At 40.1% G+C, this 21,882-nt stretch overlaps 1 protein-coding gene across 5 annotated transcripts in view; it reads right to left on the minus strand.

Annotated features, from left to right (window-relative positions):
- Positions 1 to 21,882, minus strand: part of ipo11 (importin 11) — a 108,093-nt gene that overhangs the window by 47,613 nt on the left and 38,598 nt on the right. For 3 of the 5 annotated variants that reach the window (XM_035536172.1, XM_035536170.1, XM_035536173.1), the window contains 7 exons: positions 13,220 to 13,368; positions 12,097 to 12,173; positions 5,210 to 5,289; positions 5,037 to 5,117; positions 2,358 to 2,453; positions 2,146 to 2,259; positions 1,815 to 1,936 (listed from right to left, as the gene is read on the minus strand). In XM_035536172.1, coding sequence (XP_035392065.1) covers positions 1,815 to 1,936; positions 2,146 to 2,259; positions 2,358 to 2,453; positions 5,037 to 5,117; positions 5,210 to 5,289; positions 12,097 to 12,173; positions 13,220 to 13,368 — 719 coding nt within the window. The remainder of the gene's footprint in view (positions 1 to 1,814; positions 1,937 to 2,145; positions 2,260 to 2,357; positions 2,454 to 5,036; positions 5,118 to 5,209; positions 5,290 to 12,096; positions 12,174 to 13,219; positions 13,369 to 21,882) is intronic. The other 2 variants (XM_035536171.1, XM_035536174.1) reach the window with 1 other exon arrangement.

Here is a 21,882-nt window from a genome sequence, read left to right on the forward strand (position 1 = left end):
AGAAGCGCTGACCTCACACAGAGGAGCGATGACCTCAAACAGAGGTGCTGTGACCTCACATAGAGGGCCCCTCACACAGAGGAGCGATGACCTTACATAGGACTACACGTGTACTGCATGTGCACTGCACGTGTACTATACATGGTACTACCCTGCACCACTGTACTTACTGTGTGATAAGATGCATTTCATGTGTACCACCTTTTACAGATTTGCTAAAGTTAGTAGATATGCAAAATTTCATAGATGTTTATATTTCACAGACATTTTGTATTACACAGATTATGTTCTATATGAAATGCGTGTGGCTATATATGGGCTATATTTTATACATTTTACGTGCATGTGCTCCAGTTTAAGGGTGTGCTATATTTTACAGATGTGGACACAGATGTGTGCTTAACAGAACTACAGGGAACCGTTTTAGAGACACACGCAGGGAAAGATGAGCACGTCCTGCTGGGATCTGGAGCCATGACCCCCCATCACACACAGACACGCCCTCTAGCGCAGCCCTTGGCTGAGGGACGCAGGCTGTGCAGGACCCGTCAGCCTCACCGGCATGCAGGACTGCTTCCCCTGCTTCTCTGCAGAAAACAGAGCCGCCAGACAGACTGTCCACAGGAGAAGAGATGCACAGGGCCAGGGAGACACAGAGCTCACCAGACCAGAGATCTCTCATCACAGACATGGCCAGGACAGGGGGTTGTCTCAGGCTCCTCCCAGGTTGTGGAGAGATGTCTGTACCCATAACCGCCGTCCTGCAGGGTTGCAGGACATGCAGAGCCAAGTTTCTGAATGCCAGCATTACTGGTTTCCTCCAGCAGGTCTGGAGCAGGACACAGTCCATCAGAAGACAGCCAAAGCGTTCTGGCACTTTATGGAAAATCGACAGAGGTCCCAGGCAAGTTATATAAGCGCCTGGGTCACTTTTAAACTCTCAGCTCCCCAAACGGATAACACACATTCAAAGTCAGTGCTTATTATGGTGAAAAGCTGCATTATGTAACACTATAGTCATTACCCAGAGGTCACGGGGTTTCCTGCTGCTTTATGTCATGCAATAACATTTAAATCATCTTAATAACAGCGTCCCTGACAGCCAATCAGCATTCCAGAGGGGTTTTGCCTTTCTGGGAGAAAGCGAAGGCACTGAGCTATATATGCCCTCATGCTTCACGCAGCCGTTAGTGGGAGATTACATCACCTCCTGTGGCAGGTCTTTGGCTATATGTCCAGTGGGGCGTGCAGTACTGACGCCTGTTGCATAAGCACAGAGCTGTCATGGGGCGGCAAGTAGTCACGTCAGATCACCTTGCACCTGTGCCAAACCACTCTCACCTACCCGCACAGGGAATTACAGCCATAAACGCACCTGACCAAGGTAATACCCCGCTCACAGCTCACATGCTAATTACACGCTCAGCAAGATAAACAAATAAAAAGATAATGACTAGAATTCAGTCAAAATTCACATTAGTGTTAGAAGTTAAAGTCCAGCACATTCCTAGGCAGAGTTCTGTTTTTAGGGGGTTAGGGGTCTGTGATTAAGGGGTTAGGGTTCTGTGATTATGGGATTAGGGTTCTGTGATTAGGAGGTTATGGGTCTGTGATTAAGGGTTTAGGGGTCTGTGATTAAGGCCTTAGGGGTCTGTGATTAAGGGCTTAGGGGTCTGTGATTAAGGGCTTAGGGGTCTGTGATTAAGGGCTTGAGGGGTCTGTGATTAAGGGCTTAGGGGTCTGTGATTAGCCTTGTGGGTTCCTGCTTTGAAGTGGCGGGTCAGAACCTGTGGGACGTTCCCCGCTGAACTCACCTGCTGTCTGAGGGGAGCAGAGACAGCAGCGCCAAGGACGACAGTTTGCGTCTCTCCGGCTGAGTGATGTTGTCCATGCGGTCCACCCACATCTCAATCATGCTGCCCAAGAGATGGTCCACCTAGGAAACCACAGGAACCAGTCCACAAATGCTCCATCCATGAGATCACGACACACACCCCTCACTAAGTGTCAGTAGTGTGAACCCTACTGCCCCAGAGACACACCCACCACACACATGAACCCCCCCCCCCCCCCCACCTACAATCTACAGGACGATATAGATATATGTGTGTGTGTGTGTGTGTGTGTGTGTGTGTGTGTCATCACCTCCTGGTTTAACTCCATGGCCATCTGCATTAGGAAGGTTCTGAAGAAGCAGGAGTTCTGCAGGAGCACCCGACCAACCACACCCAGGTACGTGGACATCACCACGGGATACCTCTACACACACACACACACATGCACGCACGCACACACAGTGTGAGAGAGAGACGGCTGAAATGTCCTGGTGTCCAGTGCGTTGGGGACTGGGCGCTCACCTCTCCGTCCAGAACGCCCCGGAACACGAGGGGGAACAGGGGCTGGAAGGTTTGAGAGGCCAGCACGGGACTGACCTTGACGGCGACCTCCACCACCTACAGGAGGAACAGACACACAGCCCACTGAGTGTGTGTCACACACCACAGCTGGGCAGAGCCACCGTGGTCCTGCCGTAAAAAGGGGCAAATGCCATTTACTCAGGAAACACAACATTCCAGCACAGCACTCAGGACCGCATCACACTCTCAGGATGTAGTCATGGACCCATTTATGGAGAATTGCCTCTTTCAAATGATCTCTAATTATTCAGTTAAAACAGAACACACCACCGCTAACACTGTACCCCCACCCCGTCCATCCGCGGATATTTAATTAGACGTTTGAACAGCGCGTGTGTTCGTTATACACCTCGCTGCGTGTTAGACATCTGAACGGCATGTGTGTGTGTTCCACACCTCACTGCAAACAGCCCAAAGCAAACGTGTTTTTCAGTTTTCAGTATTCAGGCAGCCGAGCTGACCAGCAGATTAATGTGTTCAGCACTCAAGCCAAAGGCAGGGGACTTCACCGCGCAACACAACCTGGGCTTTGATCCTTCTACACAGAGAAGACCACGCAAGCCAGAACAAATCACTAACATAAATAAAAACCTCCATAGAAACGGTTGTTTAGAGCTGAAATATGTGTGGATCAGATGCCCGTTGATAATAAACTGTTCCTGGCTGGCCCCTGGGGGCCTGGCTGTTCCTGATCAGTGATCAGTCACGCTGCACCACTCTACCCTGACTCAGCTCCACTCCTCTGTGTGTTACTTACTGTGGTTAATACTTCAACATTAATACTACAGCCCAGACAGTAGAAGGTGTGTTTTCACTCGTCCAGGGGTCTCGTGGGAAATCTGGCTTTACCTCACACTGGACTCCCGCTCACTGACCGGATAAGTTCTGTTCAAACAACTTCACAATTTCTCAAAGGAGCAACAAAATAATGTGAATTATTCAGATCAGGCCTGTGGTGTTATGAATCTCGGGGAGACGCAGGGACGTGATCGGGAGTGTGGATGCTGTCCTCCTGCTGTTCCTGTGTGTCTCGTCCAGCAGGAACGCGTCCAGTGAGTGTTTGTTGTTTTGAGGATCAGTGCGGTTTGGGAGTGAACGCTGAGCTCATATGAAGTGGTTGTTTGGATGCTCAGACGGCCCTGGCGTGACTTCAGAGATGGTTCTTCAGTTCTCATTTAGCGGTTTGTCAACAAACAAAACCTATCCGGGTCAATCACCTTTCCACACACGCGCACATACACACGTGCACACACACACACACACACACACACACACACACACACACACACACACACACACGATTGACACTAGAGAGACAAAGCTCTAGAGCTCCTTCAGGGTGATGACCTGATGGAGGACCTGATGGAGTGTAATATAGAAGCTGACGTAGCCTTCAGGGCAGTGGGCGGAGTCTCCACACTGGAACCCGCACCCTCTCACAGGTGCGGGTCAGTTTCCCTGTACTGGAAACCGTGACAGCTGTGGGTTCAGGAAAGAACCAGCTCAGCTACTCTGGTTCTGGTTCAGGTCCACCCAGTGCTAGGACAGACTGCTCTGTGTCTCACTCCAGCAGGGACACACACACACACACGCATGCACACAGGTCTTATTCTGTAATCGGACACGCCGCTACCACAATCATCTGTTCAACACAACAGGAGCAGCTGCATGGCTGAAGTCTGAGCAGCCTCAGTAGAGCACACACACACAGAATCGCTTACTGCTGGGTCTGTAAGTATACACGTACAACGCGCGCGCACACACACACACACACACACACACACACACACACACACACACACACGCGGGTGTTTGGTAAGAGAGACATTTTATCAGCAGCAGAGGAAGAGGAAATAATGTATGGAGATGAAGAGTGCTGGGAATAGAGAGAGAGCGAGACAGCGAGGGAGAGAGAGAATGAATGATAGAGATGTAGATGGAGTGATATAAGAGTGGAGGAAGATACTTTCATGTCATTTTTGTAGCACTGAAGCTGGTGATTTTGCAGCAGCATAGACTAACGGTGACTAACAGCATAGATCAGACACCGTAGATCAGACACCAGAGTTAACACAGCGTAGATCAGACAACACAATTAGCACAGCATAGATCAGACACCGTAGATCAGACACCACAGTTAGCACAGCATAGATCAGACACCACAGTTAGCACAGCATAGATCAGACACCGAAGATCAGACACCAGTTAGCACAGCATAGATCAGACACCGAAGATCAGACACCACAGTTAGCACAGCATAGATCAGACACCGAAGATCAGACATCATTGTTAACACAGCATAGATCAGACACCGTAAATCAGACACCTCAAATCAGACACCGTAAACAGAGCATAGATCACACATAGCATAGATCAGGCACAGCATAGATGAGAGACCACAGATAAAACAGCATAGATCAGACACCATAGATCAGATACCAGTTAACACAGCATAGATCAGACAACATAGAACAATTAACATAGATCAGACATCATAGATCAGACAACACAGTTAAGACACCATAGATCAGATTTTGTAGCTTGGACACTGTAGATCAGACAGTATAGGTCAGACACCGTAGATCAGACAATCCTCACAAGCACAAGATGTGACTGTACCTTGAGCACTTGGACTTGGCCCTCCATGGTGATGTCTTTCAGGAGATCACAGAAGGATCTGCAGAGAGCTTCAGCATAATTCTGAGGAGAGAGCAGTGTTGGATTATCCCAGATTAGCCCAGATGGGTGGTTCTGCACCAGTCTGATGAGCAGCTGGGTGTTTTTTTCCTCACCTGTAAAAACTCGGTGGCTGACAGGTATATGTAGGCACTGATGATCTGGAAACATGTCTTCACATTCTCGGAGCTGAGCTCTGACAGATGAGAGAAGAAAACAAAATAAGAGAGATTTGAGAAGACTCTCAGAGAGATGGACACGGTGCAGGGGAGGTGTGTGACCCAGTTTAAACTCACATGTCCAGACCCCACAGACTGGTCCCAGAGAAAGCCTGAAACAGCTAAAGCTTATGGGTAGATTCTGGCTGTGTGTGTGTGTGTGTGAGTGAGAGAGAGAGAGAGAGAGAGAGAGAGAGAGAGAGAGAGAGAGAGAGAGAGCGAGAGAGAGAGAGCGAGCGCATGTCTCTATGTGCGAGTGTGTTTGTGTATGCATGTCTGTGTGTGTATGTGTTGAGCGCATGTTTCTGTGTGTGAGTGTGTTTTTCTGTGTGAGCGCATGTCTCTGTGTGAGTGTTTGTGTGTGTGTGTTAGTGTGAGATGGTGTGTGTTTATGCCAGTGTGTGTTTGTCACTAGATTAGCCGAACTTGGGAGTGTTGAACTGCTAAACTGTGATGTGTGACCTGTTTCACCTGCACCTGGGTGGGGGAGGGGGATTGAAGCCATCACACAATGTAATCTACAGGCTCATTTACATATTCCTGCTGATTAGGTGAGTTAGTGGACTCAGAAGACTCTTGTGTAGCCCTCAAACTCAAAGCAGCCAAAGTACAAAACAACAACAACAAAAGAGTCAAACTTTCAGTTCAACAAAAAGAATCAAAGTGTGAGTGGCTTGATGCCTTGAGGTGGCACAAAAAATAAACGTTCTCTACTGCTTACCCACGTCAGACACAAGACAGCTGACATGCCTGGAGCACACGTGTGAACCCCGCTCTAGGGGTTGAGGTTAGGGTCAGGGTCAGGGGTCAGCCAGCTCTGAGGGGTGTGTGGTAAAGCGCCTGATGCTACTCCACAGACACTCCCTCAGGCCTCTTTACTTAAAACCTCCACCTTAACTTTATGTTTGTTAAAAAGCACCAACAGTCTCAGCTAACAATAACAATACAGTACAGCCGCCAGCACTGACCCTGTAGGGCTGACAGTAATCAGTACCATCTCAGCACCCTCGCCAAGTGCTGACAAAACATTATGTAGCACAAACTTATTTATTTATTTTTTAAAGGAAGTCATAGTTTGACTTTGAAAACTTAACCATAGACAGCAATGTTGTGTAAAAACAGTCATGAGCAGTGGAGTGAGGATGAGGAATTATTACCTGGGACCTCTGCATCACCCTACAGAACAAGCACATCTTTACAAAACCACCACGCTCTCAACAAAACACATGCAAACGCTTGTGAGAGAAACAACAGAAAATCTGTTTAAAGGTTCCTCAATCGCTTTGAAGCATGTGCAAGTTACGCCTAAACTGGCAATGTTGGTGTATTAAAATTCAAAGTCAGAATGTTTTTAAAGCCCATTCTACCAACACTTTGGCTAGAGTACGATAACTCATGCAGTCTATAAAGGTCTGAAATGCAAATTCTGAATATGTGAATATTGAGCTGTCAGCCTGTAATTAGAGTTACTGTCCCCTGGTATTCCAGAGAAGACCGAGGCAGGCTGGGAGAAAATGTAGCGCTGAGAGTGTGCATGTTCAGATGGGCTCCAAGCCAACACAGAGACAATCCATTCTCCAAACACACACACGTACTCACACACTCTCTCGAAAGCCTGAGAGGGCAAACTTAACGAAGCATGCAGACTGTCCGAGAACATCAGCAAGAGAAGGAGGCCTCTGCAGAGATGGGAGCTGATGAATCCACACGTCCTCCAAGGGCCACTTCAGAACACAAGCCTGCTTCCACTCACACTGTGAACAGCTCTTCTTAAGACCAGTGGCAAACACTCCTGCCACATTTGTTTTGGAAGAATTTCTCAAAACGACCAAGCAGAAGTTCAGATGAAAATTTCCATGCCAGATGAATGCTGGACTTAAAGTAGCAACACACCACACACAGCACCTCACTACGGTAATTCATCATAGGAACAGTGCACAGGAACATTCTGGGAAAACTCTGTGGGTGACAGGTATATGTAGGCACTACAGTTACGGGTACATGCAGGCACTGCAGTTACGGGTACATGTAGGCACTGCAGTTACGGGTACATGTAGGCACTGCAGTTACGGGTACATGTAGGCACTGCAGTTACGGGTACATGTAGGCACTGCAGTTACGGGTACATGTAGGCACTGCAGTTACAGGTACATGTAGGCACTGCAGTTACAGGTACATGTAGGCACTACAGTTACAGGTATATGTAGGCACTACAGTTACAGGTACATGTACTGCATTGAGAGGCACAGATACTGAATGTTTGGGCTAATACAATCATTTGCACCTTCTTGTGATACTAATTAATGGTCATTTCACCTTTACATATTTTAAAGCAAATCAAAACTATAATCTACATATAAACGATAATCTTTATATCAAGTAATTATCAGCCAAAATTACAATATCAAAATAATGATTAAAATTAAAATTATCTTATTAGAAAATAATACATTAGCTGCAGATGTATTGTGCATGTCTATATTACGCAATATAACTTTCACTCAACTTTAAGATTTAACAACTCAGCATAGTTTGAGATCATTAAACAACCTGAAGCAGTTTGGGCCAAGTGTGTGATGTGCTGAGTGTGTGTGTTGCTCTGTGCTGACTGGTGCATAAATGCCTTCCATTCTCGTCAGGTACGTTAGCCTCAAAGCTCCAGACACAAACTGAAGAAGAAAATATGGACACCCTGCACATCTTGGCTAATCATTACATTTGGGGTAAGTTACTTACTGAAAATGATGTAAAGCATGCAAACACAAGTTTTAAAGTCCAGTGAGAAACATGGAGGATTCATTACAGCAACACATTATAGGAGGTGTTGAAGAACACTGATTTTCTTTACAATAAGTAACTGCAGATTAACTAGAATTTAGTTATGACAAACTGTGTCTGATCAAACACTACACTGTAAATTAAACAGAACAAAGTTCCTGATTAAGACTGTTTCAATATTAGCTGTCTAATTCTCCGCTGGATACCTTCAATAAGAAACACAAATAATGAAAATTCCCAAGAATTAACTTCATAAGATAGCGACCCTCTCACACACCCACAGAGTCCGGACCACAGGGAGGACCGGGGGGTTAAAGGGCACAGCACTGCAATGGCCATTTCAGCTGGAGCACACGACACTAGCAGTCTAATGAAGTTACACTATAACCAACTGAAGTGTTTGTGTAATGAAGCTACACTATAACCAACAGAGGTGTTTGTGTAATGAAGCTACACTATAACCAACAGAGGTGTTTGTGTAATGAAGCTACACTATAACCAACAGAGGTGTTTGTGTAATGAAGCTACACTATAACCAACAGAGGTGTTTGTCTAATGAAGCTACACTATAACCAACAGAGGTGTTTGTGTAATGAAGCTACACTATAACCAACAGAGGTGTTTGTGTAATGAAGCTACACTATAACCAACAGAGGTGTTTGTCTAATGAAGCTACACTATAACCAACAGAGGTGTTTGTGTAATGAAGCTACACTATAACCAACAAAGGTGTTTGTCTAATGAAGCTACACTATAACCAACAGAGGTGTTTGTCTAATGAAGCTACACTATAACCAACAGAGGTGTTTGTGTAATGAAGCTACACTATAACCAACAGAGGTGTTTGTGTAATGAAGCTACACTATAACCAACAGAGGTGTTTGTCTAATGAAGCTACACTATAACCAACAGAGGTGTTTGTCTAATGAAGCTACACTATAACCAACAGAGGTGTTTGTGTAATGAAGCTACACTATAACCAACAGAGGTGTTTGTCTAATGAAGCTACACTATAACCAACAGAGGTGTTTGTCTAATGAAGCTACACTATAACCAACAGAGGTGTTTGTGTAATGAAGCTACACTATAACCAACAGAGGTGTTTGTCTAATGAAGCTACACTATAACCAACAGAGGTGTTTGTGTAATGAAGCTACACTATAACCAACAAAGGTGTTTGTCTAATGAAGCTACACTATAACCAACAGAGGTGTTTGTCTAATGAAGCTACACTATAACCAACAGAGGTGTTTGTGTAATGAAGCTACACTATAACCAACAGAGGTGTTTGTGTAATGAAGCTACACTATAACCAACAGAGGTGTTTGTCTAATGAAGCTACACTATAACCAACAGAGGTGTTTGTCTAATGAAGCTACACTATAACCAACAGAGGTGTTTGTGTAATGAAGCTACACTATAACCAACAGAGGTGTTTGTCTAATGAAGCTACACTATAACCAACAGAGGTGTTTGTCTAATGAAGCTACACTATAACCAACAGAGGTGTTTGTGTAATGAAGCTACACTATAACCAACAGAGGTGTTTGTCTAATTTCTGAAATGACCATTAAGTGGAGTGTGAACATTTCCCAATGTCAAGCAGGGGCGTGTCCCCAGCACCGTGGGGGCCAACACCAACGGCGTGCTGGTGTCACTGGGCCACTCTTCTTAGTGTCTAGTTAGGCAGGAAGCACTTTGGTCTCCAAAGTTCTTAATGATTTCCCAGGTGATCAAATATGTTCAGTGTTCTGATTACACACCGTCTAACTGCAGCCGGCCTGGACACCTGATAGCCACTCATCTCGTTACACTCCAAGACTGCACCATTTACTGTTTGTAAATTGTGGAAATACTGGCCTAAGCAATGCTGATATTGAAGTAGGCTGTAATATGCAAATTAGAAGGTTTTTTACTGTTTCCTGAGATTATCTTGACTAAACAGATATTGCACAGGACTGTTTTGAGGTCCACATAATTCAAGAAAGGTGTCGCCAACCATGTCATGTCCAGGGTTTACCAGTAAGTTTAATACACTGCAGTCACCATCTATCTCTATATTACTCCCTCACGCTAAACGCATCTTATTAATGCTAAAGTGATCATTAGCTCGTTATCCAAGTGATTACGCACTCGTAACCCAAGACATAGTTAGCTCGTTATCTAAGTGATCATTAGCTCATTACCTAAGCTATCGCTTGTTATCTAAGATATCGTTAGCTCGTTACCCAAGTGATCACTTGCTCATTGTCTAAGTGATCACTCGCTCGTTATTTAACTGATCGTTAACTCATCATCTAAGTAATCACTAGCTGTTTATCTAAGATATTGTTAGCTCGTTATCTAAGGTCTCACTTCTGACAGAGAGGTCTCACAGGTAGGTCTCTCTTTAGACAGGTCTATCTGTGTGTGTGTGAGTGCATGTGCATGAGTTTGAGTGTGTGCGTGTGTGTGTCTGTGTTGGGGTGTGTGTATGCGTACGTGTCTAAGTGTGTGTTGGGGTGTGTGTGTGTGTGTGTGTGTGTGCGTGCCTGTGTGTGTCTGTCTGTCTGTGTTGGGGGGGGTGTGTGTGTGCGTGCGTAAGTGTGTGTGTGAGAGTTGGGGTGGGTGTATACGCAAAAGCGTGAATATACAAATGGGTAAAATTGCCAGCCGACTTTCATTAAACCCCTGCAAACACTGAATCAGAAAGAGCCTTTCCGTGCGTGTACGCCCAGCGCCAGTGTGCTGTGCCACCTGCCACATCCCTCTTCACTGGCAGGCAGGCAGACAGGGTGCAGTACTACCCATCACCAGAAGAGGCAGAACCTCCTGTATGTGGCAAACCCTCCTGAACAGAGAATACGCACGTTTAATATAAGAGTTCATATAAAAGAAAGATAACAGATCATTGTGTAATCAGATAGAGTTCATCTAACAACACATCCAATATTCTCCCAGGGCCTCTGTCATGTTCATTACTTTGAAAATTACTTTTTAAAAAGCTCTTCACTTTTGACAAGTCTAAATGTTAAGTTATATTTATTCATCTGTTTAACATGTGATGTCGTTGTGCTGTCTAACTTCACCCGTGTGGAAACCGGAAGGGGGGGGGGGGTTGCGTCTGCAGTGATATGGGGTTAGTACCCAGAACAGTAGTGCTTTATGCCTGGGGCAGTGGGGTTTAGTGTGTGAAGAAGTTGGGGGTTGGTGTCTGGGGCAGTAGGGGTTAGTGCCTTTCCCAAGGACACATTTACACAGATCAGTCACCAATCAGAAGTGCCCAGTCAAAGCTGCAGTTCCTGTCTTGCTCCTCGGAGCTCTGTGACCATCTGTCACACTGTGGGCTCCAGAAGAACAAGATATAAAGATACATCAAACGCACAAACCACCAGACCGAAGCGTTCATCATACAAACAAACGTTAAGGGACGTGAGAGAGGGCCGATATTTCTGAAGTTCTGAAGGGTTCATTAGATAAGGCTCCGCTGTGCTACAGTTTCAGCTCTCCCAGCACACCTGGAGCCATCCACCAGCTCCATAACTCCCTATGTAATCTGCATCCAGTGCGTCACCGCGGGGGAATGAGAGTCTGGGCAAGACAGCGTGGCCCAAGACCTGGAGCCGGAAACCTCGGAGCTGGACCACGGCAAGGCTACGTAGACACGTGAGGGTGATCAGCTCGAGTTACGTTTACACTCCTGCCATTATCATAATAATCTCACTGTAGCTGCGAACACGCCCACCTGCTGTACTCCTAACGTGCACTGAGAAGTGGACAACCTCAACCTGTCCATTGACTTGCCTAGAAAACTAGAAAACTTGCCTAGAAAGTTAATGAACCTCCGTGTTCTGAGCGCTAACGCTTTTAGCCACTTTAAAAAGACACAGTCATGGACATGGGAGGGGGGGGGTTTGTGACAAACTATATTACCATTAAAATAAACAAACGCATAACTGAGAAAGCAGCTATGTAGGGTTAAAAGTCCCAATAAAATCAAAAGTACATTTTTGTTCCGAGCTGCTTACCTAGCAGAGCAGTCATGTTCTGGAAAATTCTCAGTAGTTCAGGGGTTATGGCAGGGCAGTTTTCTAATGTCACCAGCCTAAAAAACATTAAAGTAATTCAACAAAATTACCAAAAACACCAACATAACCCCAAAGATTGTGTATCATCTCTTTTATATTGGTATCCAATAGTAAAATGTATAATGATAAAAGTGGTCCTAGTATATAACCGTGCGGTACATCATATAAACAAATACATGACCCCCAGAAAGGTCTTAGACTATTAGACTGTTTCCTTATTTTACGACAGTGCTCAAAATTTTTAGGTGGTCTATTTCCTGAGAGGCTGCCTGACAGTTAAAGGGAATTCTCTGTGCTGACCTACAAGCACATGAAGCAAAACACAGCAGCCATAACTTCATTCTCAGATCATTTACTATTTTCAGTAATTCTGCTTCATTACTATAAACTCATCTGACACTAGATCAAATTTTTTAAAAGCAATTTTAATGATTTTTTATAATTATAACAACTTAAGTTTAAAATTAGTCTAATACAAGAACCTCGACCTTACACTTTTTTCCAGTGTCTCAGTGTGTCTGTGTTTGTGTGTGTGTGTGTGTGTGTGTGTGTGTGTGTGAGTGTGTGTGTGTGTGTGAGTGTGAGTGTGTGTGTGTGTGTGTGAGTGTGTGTGTGTGAGTGTGTGTGTGTGTGTGTGTGAGTGTGTGTGTGTGAGTGTGTGTGTGTGAGTGTGTGTGTGAGAGTGTGAGTGTGTGTGTGAGTGTGTGTGTGTGTGAGTGTGTGTGTGAGTGTGTGTGAGTGTGTGTGTGAGTGTGTGTGAGTGTGTGTGTGAGAGTGTGAGTGTGTGTGTGAGTGTGTGTGTGTGAGTGTGAGTGTGTGTGAGTGTGAGTGTGAGAGTGTGTGTGTGTGTGTGTGTATGAGTGTGTGTGTGTGAGAGTGTGTGTGAGTGTGAGTGTGAGTGTGTGAGTGTGTGTGTGTGTGTGTGTGTGTGAGTGTGTGTGAGTGTGAGTGTGTGTGTGTGTGTGTGTGTGTGTGTGTGTGTGTGTGTGTGAGTGTGTGTGTGTGTGTGTGTGTGTGAGTGTGTGTGAGTGTGTGAGAGTGTGTGTGCGTGCACGTTCCTCACCAGAGCTCCAGCCCGTCCTCCAGCAGGTACACGTGTGGCGGCAGACACACGTCTGTGCTGAGGTGGATCACAGGCAGGAGGAAGGGGTACAGATTCCTGCTCTCAGCGCCCAGACCCTGTGACACACGCGCACACACACCCACACCAAGCTCAGGACACACAGACACAATACCATCACAAAAATATGACTGTAAACAGGGAGAGGGAGACAGGTTTGACACTGACGTGTCCATAGCTGTGTTTGAGTGAAAATGCACACAGGCTCTCACACATCCTCATATGATACTAATGCTTTCAAATTGTCTTCCTGCTTCCATCTAAAGGCCAATACAGCAGTTTCTCTGCCTCCCTCTCTTACTGGTGTGACAAAGTCATACTGCACTATTACAGCCTACAGCACTATAAACTCACTATTACAGCCTACAGCACTATAGACTCACTATTACAGCCTACAGACTCACTATTATAGCCTACAGCACTATAGACTCACTATTACAGCCTACAGACTCACTATTACAGCCTACAGCACTATAGACTCACTATTACAGCCTATGCTCAGTATTACAGCCTACAGCACTATAGACTCACTATTACAACCTACAGACTCACTATTACAGCCTACAGCACTATAGACTCACTATTACAGTCTATAGACTCACTATTACAGCCTACAACACTATAGACTCACTATTACAGCCTACAGCACTATAGACTCACTATTACAGCCTATGCTCAGTATTACAGCCTACAGCACTATAGACTCACTATTACAACCTACAGACTCACTATTATAGCCTACAGCACTATAGACTCACTATTACAGCCTACAGACTCACTATTACAGCCTACAACACTATAGACTCACTATTACAGCCTACAGCACTATAGACTCACTATTACAGCCTATGCTCAGTATTACAGCCTACAGCACTATAGACTCACTATTACAACCTACAGACTCACTATTACAGCCTACAGCACTATAGACTCACTATTACAGCCTATAGACTCACTATTACAGCCTACAGCACTATAGACTGACTATTACAGCCTACAGACTCACTATTAAAGCCTATAGCGCTATAGACTCACCAGCAGTCTTAAGTACAGTCTCTACCAGCAGGCTTAAGTACAGTCTCTACCACTCACTGCAACAACTAAGTAGTATTTTTGTGGGCTTGCATAAATTAAACTGTTTTAGAATGCTCTTTGGTCTACATTTTGACAGCTAGACTTCAGATGCACAGTCTGATCAATGGTACTGGAATTAAGGGGTTCTTTTATCTAGAAGATTAAATGTTTTAATGATTTACAGGCAGTTATTAATTGCAAGACAAGTGTGTCCTTATTAGGGCTAGTACATCTGTGTAACCTCTATAGCACAGGGCTTGAATAGAGCATTACTAATACTTATTTATTTATTTATTTTTTACATAAAACAAATCTAAATTTATATTAATTCATTTCAGGGGCCAATTAAAAAAAAATAAATATGAGAGTCATTTTAATCATGACTCATTCATTGTCTTTTCACTGTATACTAACATACCAACAGTTGAATTTTAATCATGACTCATTCATTGTCTTTTCACTGTATACTAACATACCAACAGTTGAATTTTAATCATGACTCATTCATTGTCTTTTCACTGTATACTAACATACCAACAGTTGAATTTTAATCATGACTCATTCATTGTCTTTTCACTGTATACTAACATACCAACAGTTGAATTTTAATCATGACTCATTCATTGTCTTTTCACTGTATACTAACATACCAACAGTTGAATTTTAATCATGACTCATTCATTGTCTTTTCACTGTATACTAACATACCAACAGTTGAATTTTAATCATGACTCATTCATTGTCTTTTCACTGTATACTAACATACCAACAGTTGAATTTTAATCATGACTCATTCATTGTCTTTTCACTGTATACTAACATACCAACAGTTGAATTTTAATCATGACTCATTCATTGTCTTTTCACTGTATACTAACATACCAACAGTTGAATTTTAATCATGACTCATTCATTGTCTTTTCACTGTATACTAACATACCAACAGTTGAATTTTAATCATGACTCATTCATTGTCTTTCCACTGTATACTAACATACCAACAGTTGAATTTTAATCATGACTCATTCATTGTCTTTCCACTGTATACTAACATACCAACAGTTGAATTTTAATCATGACTCATTCATTGTCTTTTCACTGTATACTAACATACCAACAGTTGAATTTTAATCATGACTCATTCATTGTCTTTCCACTGTATACTAACATACCAACAGTTGAATTTTAATCATGACTCATTCATTGTCTTTCCACTGTATACTAACATACCAACAGTTGAATTTTAATCATGACTCATTCATTGTCTTTTCACTGTATACTAACATACCAACAGTTGAATTTTAATCATGACTCATTCATTGTCTTTTCACTGTATACTAACATACCAACAGTTGAATTTTAATCATGACTCATTCATTGTCTTTTCACTGTATACTAACATACCAACAGTTGAATTTTAATCATGACTCATTCATTGTCTTTCCACTGTATACTAACATACCAACAGTTGAATTTTAATCATGACTCATTCATTGTCTTTCCACTGTATACTAACATACCAACAGTTGAATTTTAATCATGACTCATTCATTGTCTTTTCACTGTATACTAACATACCAACAGTTGAATTTTAATCATGACTCATTCATTGTCTTTTCACTGTATACTAACATACCACAGTTGAATTTTAATCATGACTCATTCATTGTCTTTCACTGTATACTAACATACCAACAGTTGAATTTTAATCATGACTCATTCATTGTCTTTTCACTGTATACTAACATACCAACAGTTGAATTTTAATCATGACTCATTCATTGTCTTTCCACTGTATACTAACATACCAACAGTTGAATTTTAATCATGACTCATTCATTGTCTTTCCACTGTATACTAACATACCAACAGTTGAATTTTAATCATGACTCATTCATTGTCTTTTCACTGTATACTAACATACCAACAGTTGAATTTTAATCATGACTCATTCATTGTCTTTCCACTGTATACTAACATACCAACAGTTGAATTTTAATCATGACTCATTCATTGTCTTTCCACTGTATACTAACATACCAACAGTTGAATTTTAATCATGACTCATTCATTGTCTTTCCACTGTATACTAACATACCAACAGTTGAATTTTAATCATGACTCATTCATTGTCTTTCCACTGTATACTAACATACCAACAGTTGAATTTTAATCATGACTCATTCATTGTCTTTCCACTGTATACTAACATACCAACAGTTGAATTTTAATCATGACTCATTCATTGTCTTTCCACTGTATACTAACATACCAACAGTTGAATTTTAATCATGACTCATTCATTGTCTTTTCACTGTATACTAACATACCAACAGTTGAATTTTAATCATGACTCATTCATTGTCTTTCCACTGTATACTAACATACCAACAGTTGAATTTTAATCATGACTCATTCATTGTCTTTCCACTGTATACTAACATACCAACAGTTGAATTTTAATCATGACTCATTCATTGTCTTTTCACTGTATACTAACATACCAACAGTTGAATTTTAATCATGACTCATTCATTGTCTTTTCACTGTATACTAACATACCAACAGTTGAATTTTAATCATGACTCATTCATTGTCTTTCCACTGTATACTAACATACCAACAGTTGAATTTTAATCATGACTCATTCATTGTCTTTTCACTGTATACTAACATACCAACAGTTTGAATTTTAATCATGACTCATTCATTGTCTTTCCACTGTATACTAACATACCAACAGTTGAATTTAATCATGACTCATTCATTGTCTTTCACTGTATACTAACATACCAACAGTTGAATTTTAATCATGACTCATTCATTGTCTTTTCACTGTATACTAACATACCAACAGTTGAATTTTAATCATGACTCATTCATTGTCTTTTCACTGTATACTAACATACCAACAGTTGAATTTTAATCATGACTCATTCATTGTCTTTTCACTGTATACTAACATACCAACAGTTGAATTTTAATCATGACTCATTCATTGTCTTTTCACTGTATACTAACATACCAACAGTTGAATTTTAATCATGACTCATTCATTGTCTTTTCACTGTATACTAACATACCAACAGTTGAATTTTAATCATGACTCATTCATTGTCTTTTCACTGTATACTAACATACCAACAGTTGAATTTTAATCATGACTCATTCATTGTCTTTCCACTGTATACTAACATACCAACAGTTGAATTTTAATCATGACTCATTCATTGTCTTTCCACTGTATACTAACATACCAACAGTTGAATTTTAATCATGACTCATTCATTGTCTTTTCACTGTATACTAACATACCAACAGTTGAATTTTAATCATGACTCATTCATTGTCTTTCCACTGTATACTAACATACCAACAGTTGAATTTTAATCATGACTCATTCATTGTCTTTCCACTGTATACTAACATACCAACAGTTGAATTTTAATCATGACTCATTCATTGTCTTTTCACTGTATACTAACATACCAACAGTTGAATTTTAATCATGACTCATTCATTGTCTTTCCACTGTATACTAACATACCAACAGTTGAATTTTAATCATGACTCATTCATTGTCTTTCCACTGTATACTAACATACCAACAGTTGAATTTTAATCATGACTCATTCATTGTCTTTCCACTGTATACTAACATACCAACAGTTGAATTTTAATCATGACTCATTCATTGTCTTTTCACTGTATACTAACATACCAACAGTTGAATTTTAATCATGACTCATTCATTGTCTTTTCACTGTATACTAACATACCAACAGTTGAATTTTAATCATGACTCATTCATTGTCTTTCCACTGTATACTAACATACCAACAGTTGAATTTTAATCATGACTCATTCATTGTCTTTCCACTGTATACTAACATACCAACAGTTGAATTTTAATCATGACTCATTCATTGTCTTTTCACTGTATACTAACATACCAACAGTTGAATTTTAATCATGACTCATTCATTGTCTTTCCACTGTATACTAACATACCAACAGTTGAATTTAATCATGACTCATTCATTGTCTTTCCACTGTATACTAACATACCAACAGTTGAATTTTAATCATGACTCATTCATTGTCTTTTCACTGTATACTAACATACCAACAGTTGAATTTTAATCATGACTCATTCATTGTCTTTTCACTGTATACTAACATACCAACAGTTGAATTTTAATCATGACTCATTCATTGTCTTTTCACTGTATACTAACATACCAACAGTTGAATTTTAATCATGACTCATTCATTGTCTTTCCACTGTATACTAACATACCAACAGTTGAATTTTAATCATGACTCATTCATTGTCTTTCACTGTATACTAACATACCAACAGTTGAATTTTAATCATGACTCATTCATTGTCTTTTCACTGTATACTAACATACCAACAGTTGAATTTTAATCATGACTCATTCATTGTCTTTCACTGTATACTAACATACCAACAGTTTGAATTTTAATCATGACTCATTCATTGTCTTTTCACTGTATACTAACATACCAACAGTTGAATTTTAATCATGACTCATTCATTGTCTTTTCACTGTATACTAACATACCAAACAGTTGAATTTTAATCATGACTCATTCATTGTCTTTTCACTGTATACTAACATACCAACAGTTGAATTTTAATCATGACTCATTCATTGTCTTTCACTGTATACTAACATACCAACAGTTGAATTTTAATCATGACTCATTCATTGTCTTTTCACTGTATACTAACATACCAACAGTTGAATTTTAATCATGACTCATTCATTGTCTTTTCACTGTATACTAACATACCAACAGTTGAATTTTAATCATGACTCATTCATTGTCTTTCCACTGTATACTAACATACCAACAGTTGAATTTTAATCATGACTCATTCATTGTCTTTCCACTGTATACTAACATACCAACAGTTGAATTTTAATCATGACTCATTCATTGTCTTTTCACTGTATACTAACATACCAACAGTTGAATTTAATCATGACTCATTCATTGTCTTTCACTGTATACTAACATACCAACAGTTGAATTTTAATCATGACTCATTCATTGTCTTTCCACTGTATACTAACATACCAACAGTTGAATTTTAATCATGACTCATTCATTGTCTTTCCACGTATACTAACATACCAACAGTTGAATTTTAATCATGACTCATTCATTGTCTTTTCCACTGTATACTAACATACCAACAGTTGAATTTTAATCATTGACTCATTCATTGTCTTTCCACTGTATACTAACATACCAACAGTTGAATTTTAATCATGACTCATTCATTGTCTTTTCACTGTATACTAACATACCAACAGTTGAATTTAATCATGACTCATTCATTGTCTTTCACTGTATACTAACATACCAACAGTTGAATTTTTAATCATGACTCATTCATTGTCTTTCCACTGTATACTAACATACCAACAGTTGATTTTAATCATGACTCATTCATTGTCCTTTCCACTGTATACTAACATACCAACAGTTGAATTTTAATCATGGACTCATTCATTGTCTTTTCACTGTATACTAACATACCAACAGTTGAATTTTAATCATGACTCATTCATTGTCTTTCCACTGTATACTACATACCAACAGTTGAATTTAATCATGACTCATTCATTGTCTTTCCACTGTATACTAACATACCAACAGTTGAATTTTAATCATGACTCATTCATTGTCTTTTCACTGTATACTAACATACCAACAGTTGAATTTTAATCATGACTCATTCATTGTCTTTTCACTGTATACTAACATACCAACAGTTGAATTTTAATCATGACTCCATTCATTGTCTTTTCACTGTATACTACATACCAACAGTTGAATTTTATCATGACTCATTCCTTGTCTTTTCAACTGTATACTAACATACCAACAGTTGAATTTTAATCATGACTCATCATTGTCTTTCCACTGTATACTAACATACCAACAGTTGAATTTTAATCATGACTCATTCATTGTCTTTCCACTGTATACTAACATACCAACAGTTGAATTTTAATCATGACTCAGTCATTGTCTTTCCACTGTATACTAACATACCAACAGTTGAATTTTAATCATGACTCATTCATTGTCTTTTCACTGTATACTAACATACCAACAGTTGAATTTTAATCATGACTCATTCATTGTCTTTTCACTGTATACTAACATACCAACAGTTTGAATTTTTAATCATGACTCATTCATTGTCTTTCACTGTATACTAACATACCAACAGTTGAATTTTAATCATGACTCATTCATTGTCTTTTCACTGTATACTAACATACCAACAGTTGAATTTTAATCATGACTCATTCATTGTCTTTCCACTGTATACTAACATACCAACAGTTGAATTTTAATCATGACTCATTTCATTGTCTTTCCACTGTATACTAACATACCAACAGTTGAATTTTAATCATGACTCATTCATTGTCTTTTCACTGTATACTAACATACCAACAGTTGAATTTTAATCATGACTCATTCATTGTCTTTCACTGTATACTAACATACCAACAGTTGAATTTTAATCATGACTCATTCATTGTCTTTCACTGTATACTAACATACCAACAGTTGAATTTAATCATGACTCATTCATTGTCTTTTCACTGTATACTAACATACCAACAGTTGAATTTTAATCATGACTCATTCATTGTCTTTTCACTGTATACTAACATACCAACAGTTGAATTTTAATCATGACTCATTCATTGTCTTTCCACTGTATACTAACATACCAACAGTTGAATTTTAATCATGACTCATTCATTGTCTTTCCACTGTATACTAACATACCAACAGTTGAATTTTAATCATGACTCATTCATTGTCTTTCCACTGTATACTAACATACCAACAGTTGAATTTTAATCATGACTCATTCATTCTTTCCACTGTATACTAACATACCAACAGTTGAATTTTAATCATGACTCATTCATTGTCTTTCCACTGTATACTAACATACCAACAGTTGAATTTTAATCATGACTCATTCATTGTCTTTCCACTGTATACTAACATACCAACAGTTGAATTTTAATCATGACTCATTCATTGTCTTTCCACTGTATACTAACATACCAACAGTTGAATTTTAATCATGACTCATTCATTCTTTCCACTGTATACTAAACATACCAACAGTTGAATTTTAATCATGACTCATTCATTCTTTCCACTGTATACTAACATACCAACAGTTGAATTTTAATCATGACTCATTCATTGTCTTTCCACTGTATACTAACATACCAACAGTTGAATTTTAATCATGACTCATTCATTGTCTTTTCACTGTATACTAACATACCAACAGTTGAATTTTAATCATGACTCATTCATTGTCTTTTCACTGTATACTAACATACCAACAGTTGAATTTTAATCATGACTCATTCATTGTCTTTTCACTGTATACTAACATACCAACAGTTGAATTTTAATCATGACTCATTCATTGTCTTTTCACTGTATACTAA

Source organism: Electrophorus electricus, chromosome 18 (genome assembly GCF_013358815.1).
Source record: "Electrophorus electricus isolate fEleEle1 chromosome 18, fEleEle1.pri, whole genome shotgun sequence".
Lineage (NCBI taxonomy): Eukaryota > Metazoa > Chordata > Actinopteri > Gymnotiformes > Gymnotidae > Electrophorus > Electrophorus electricus.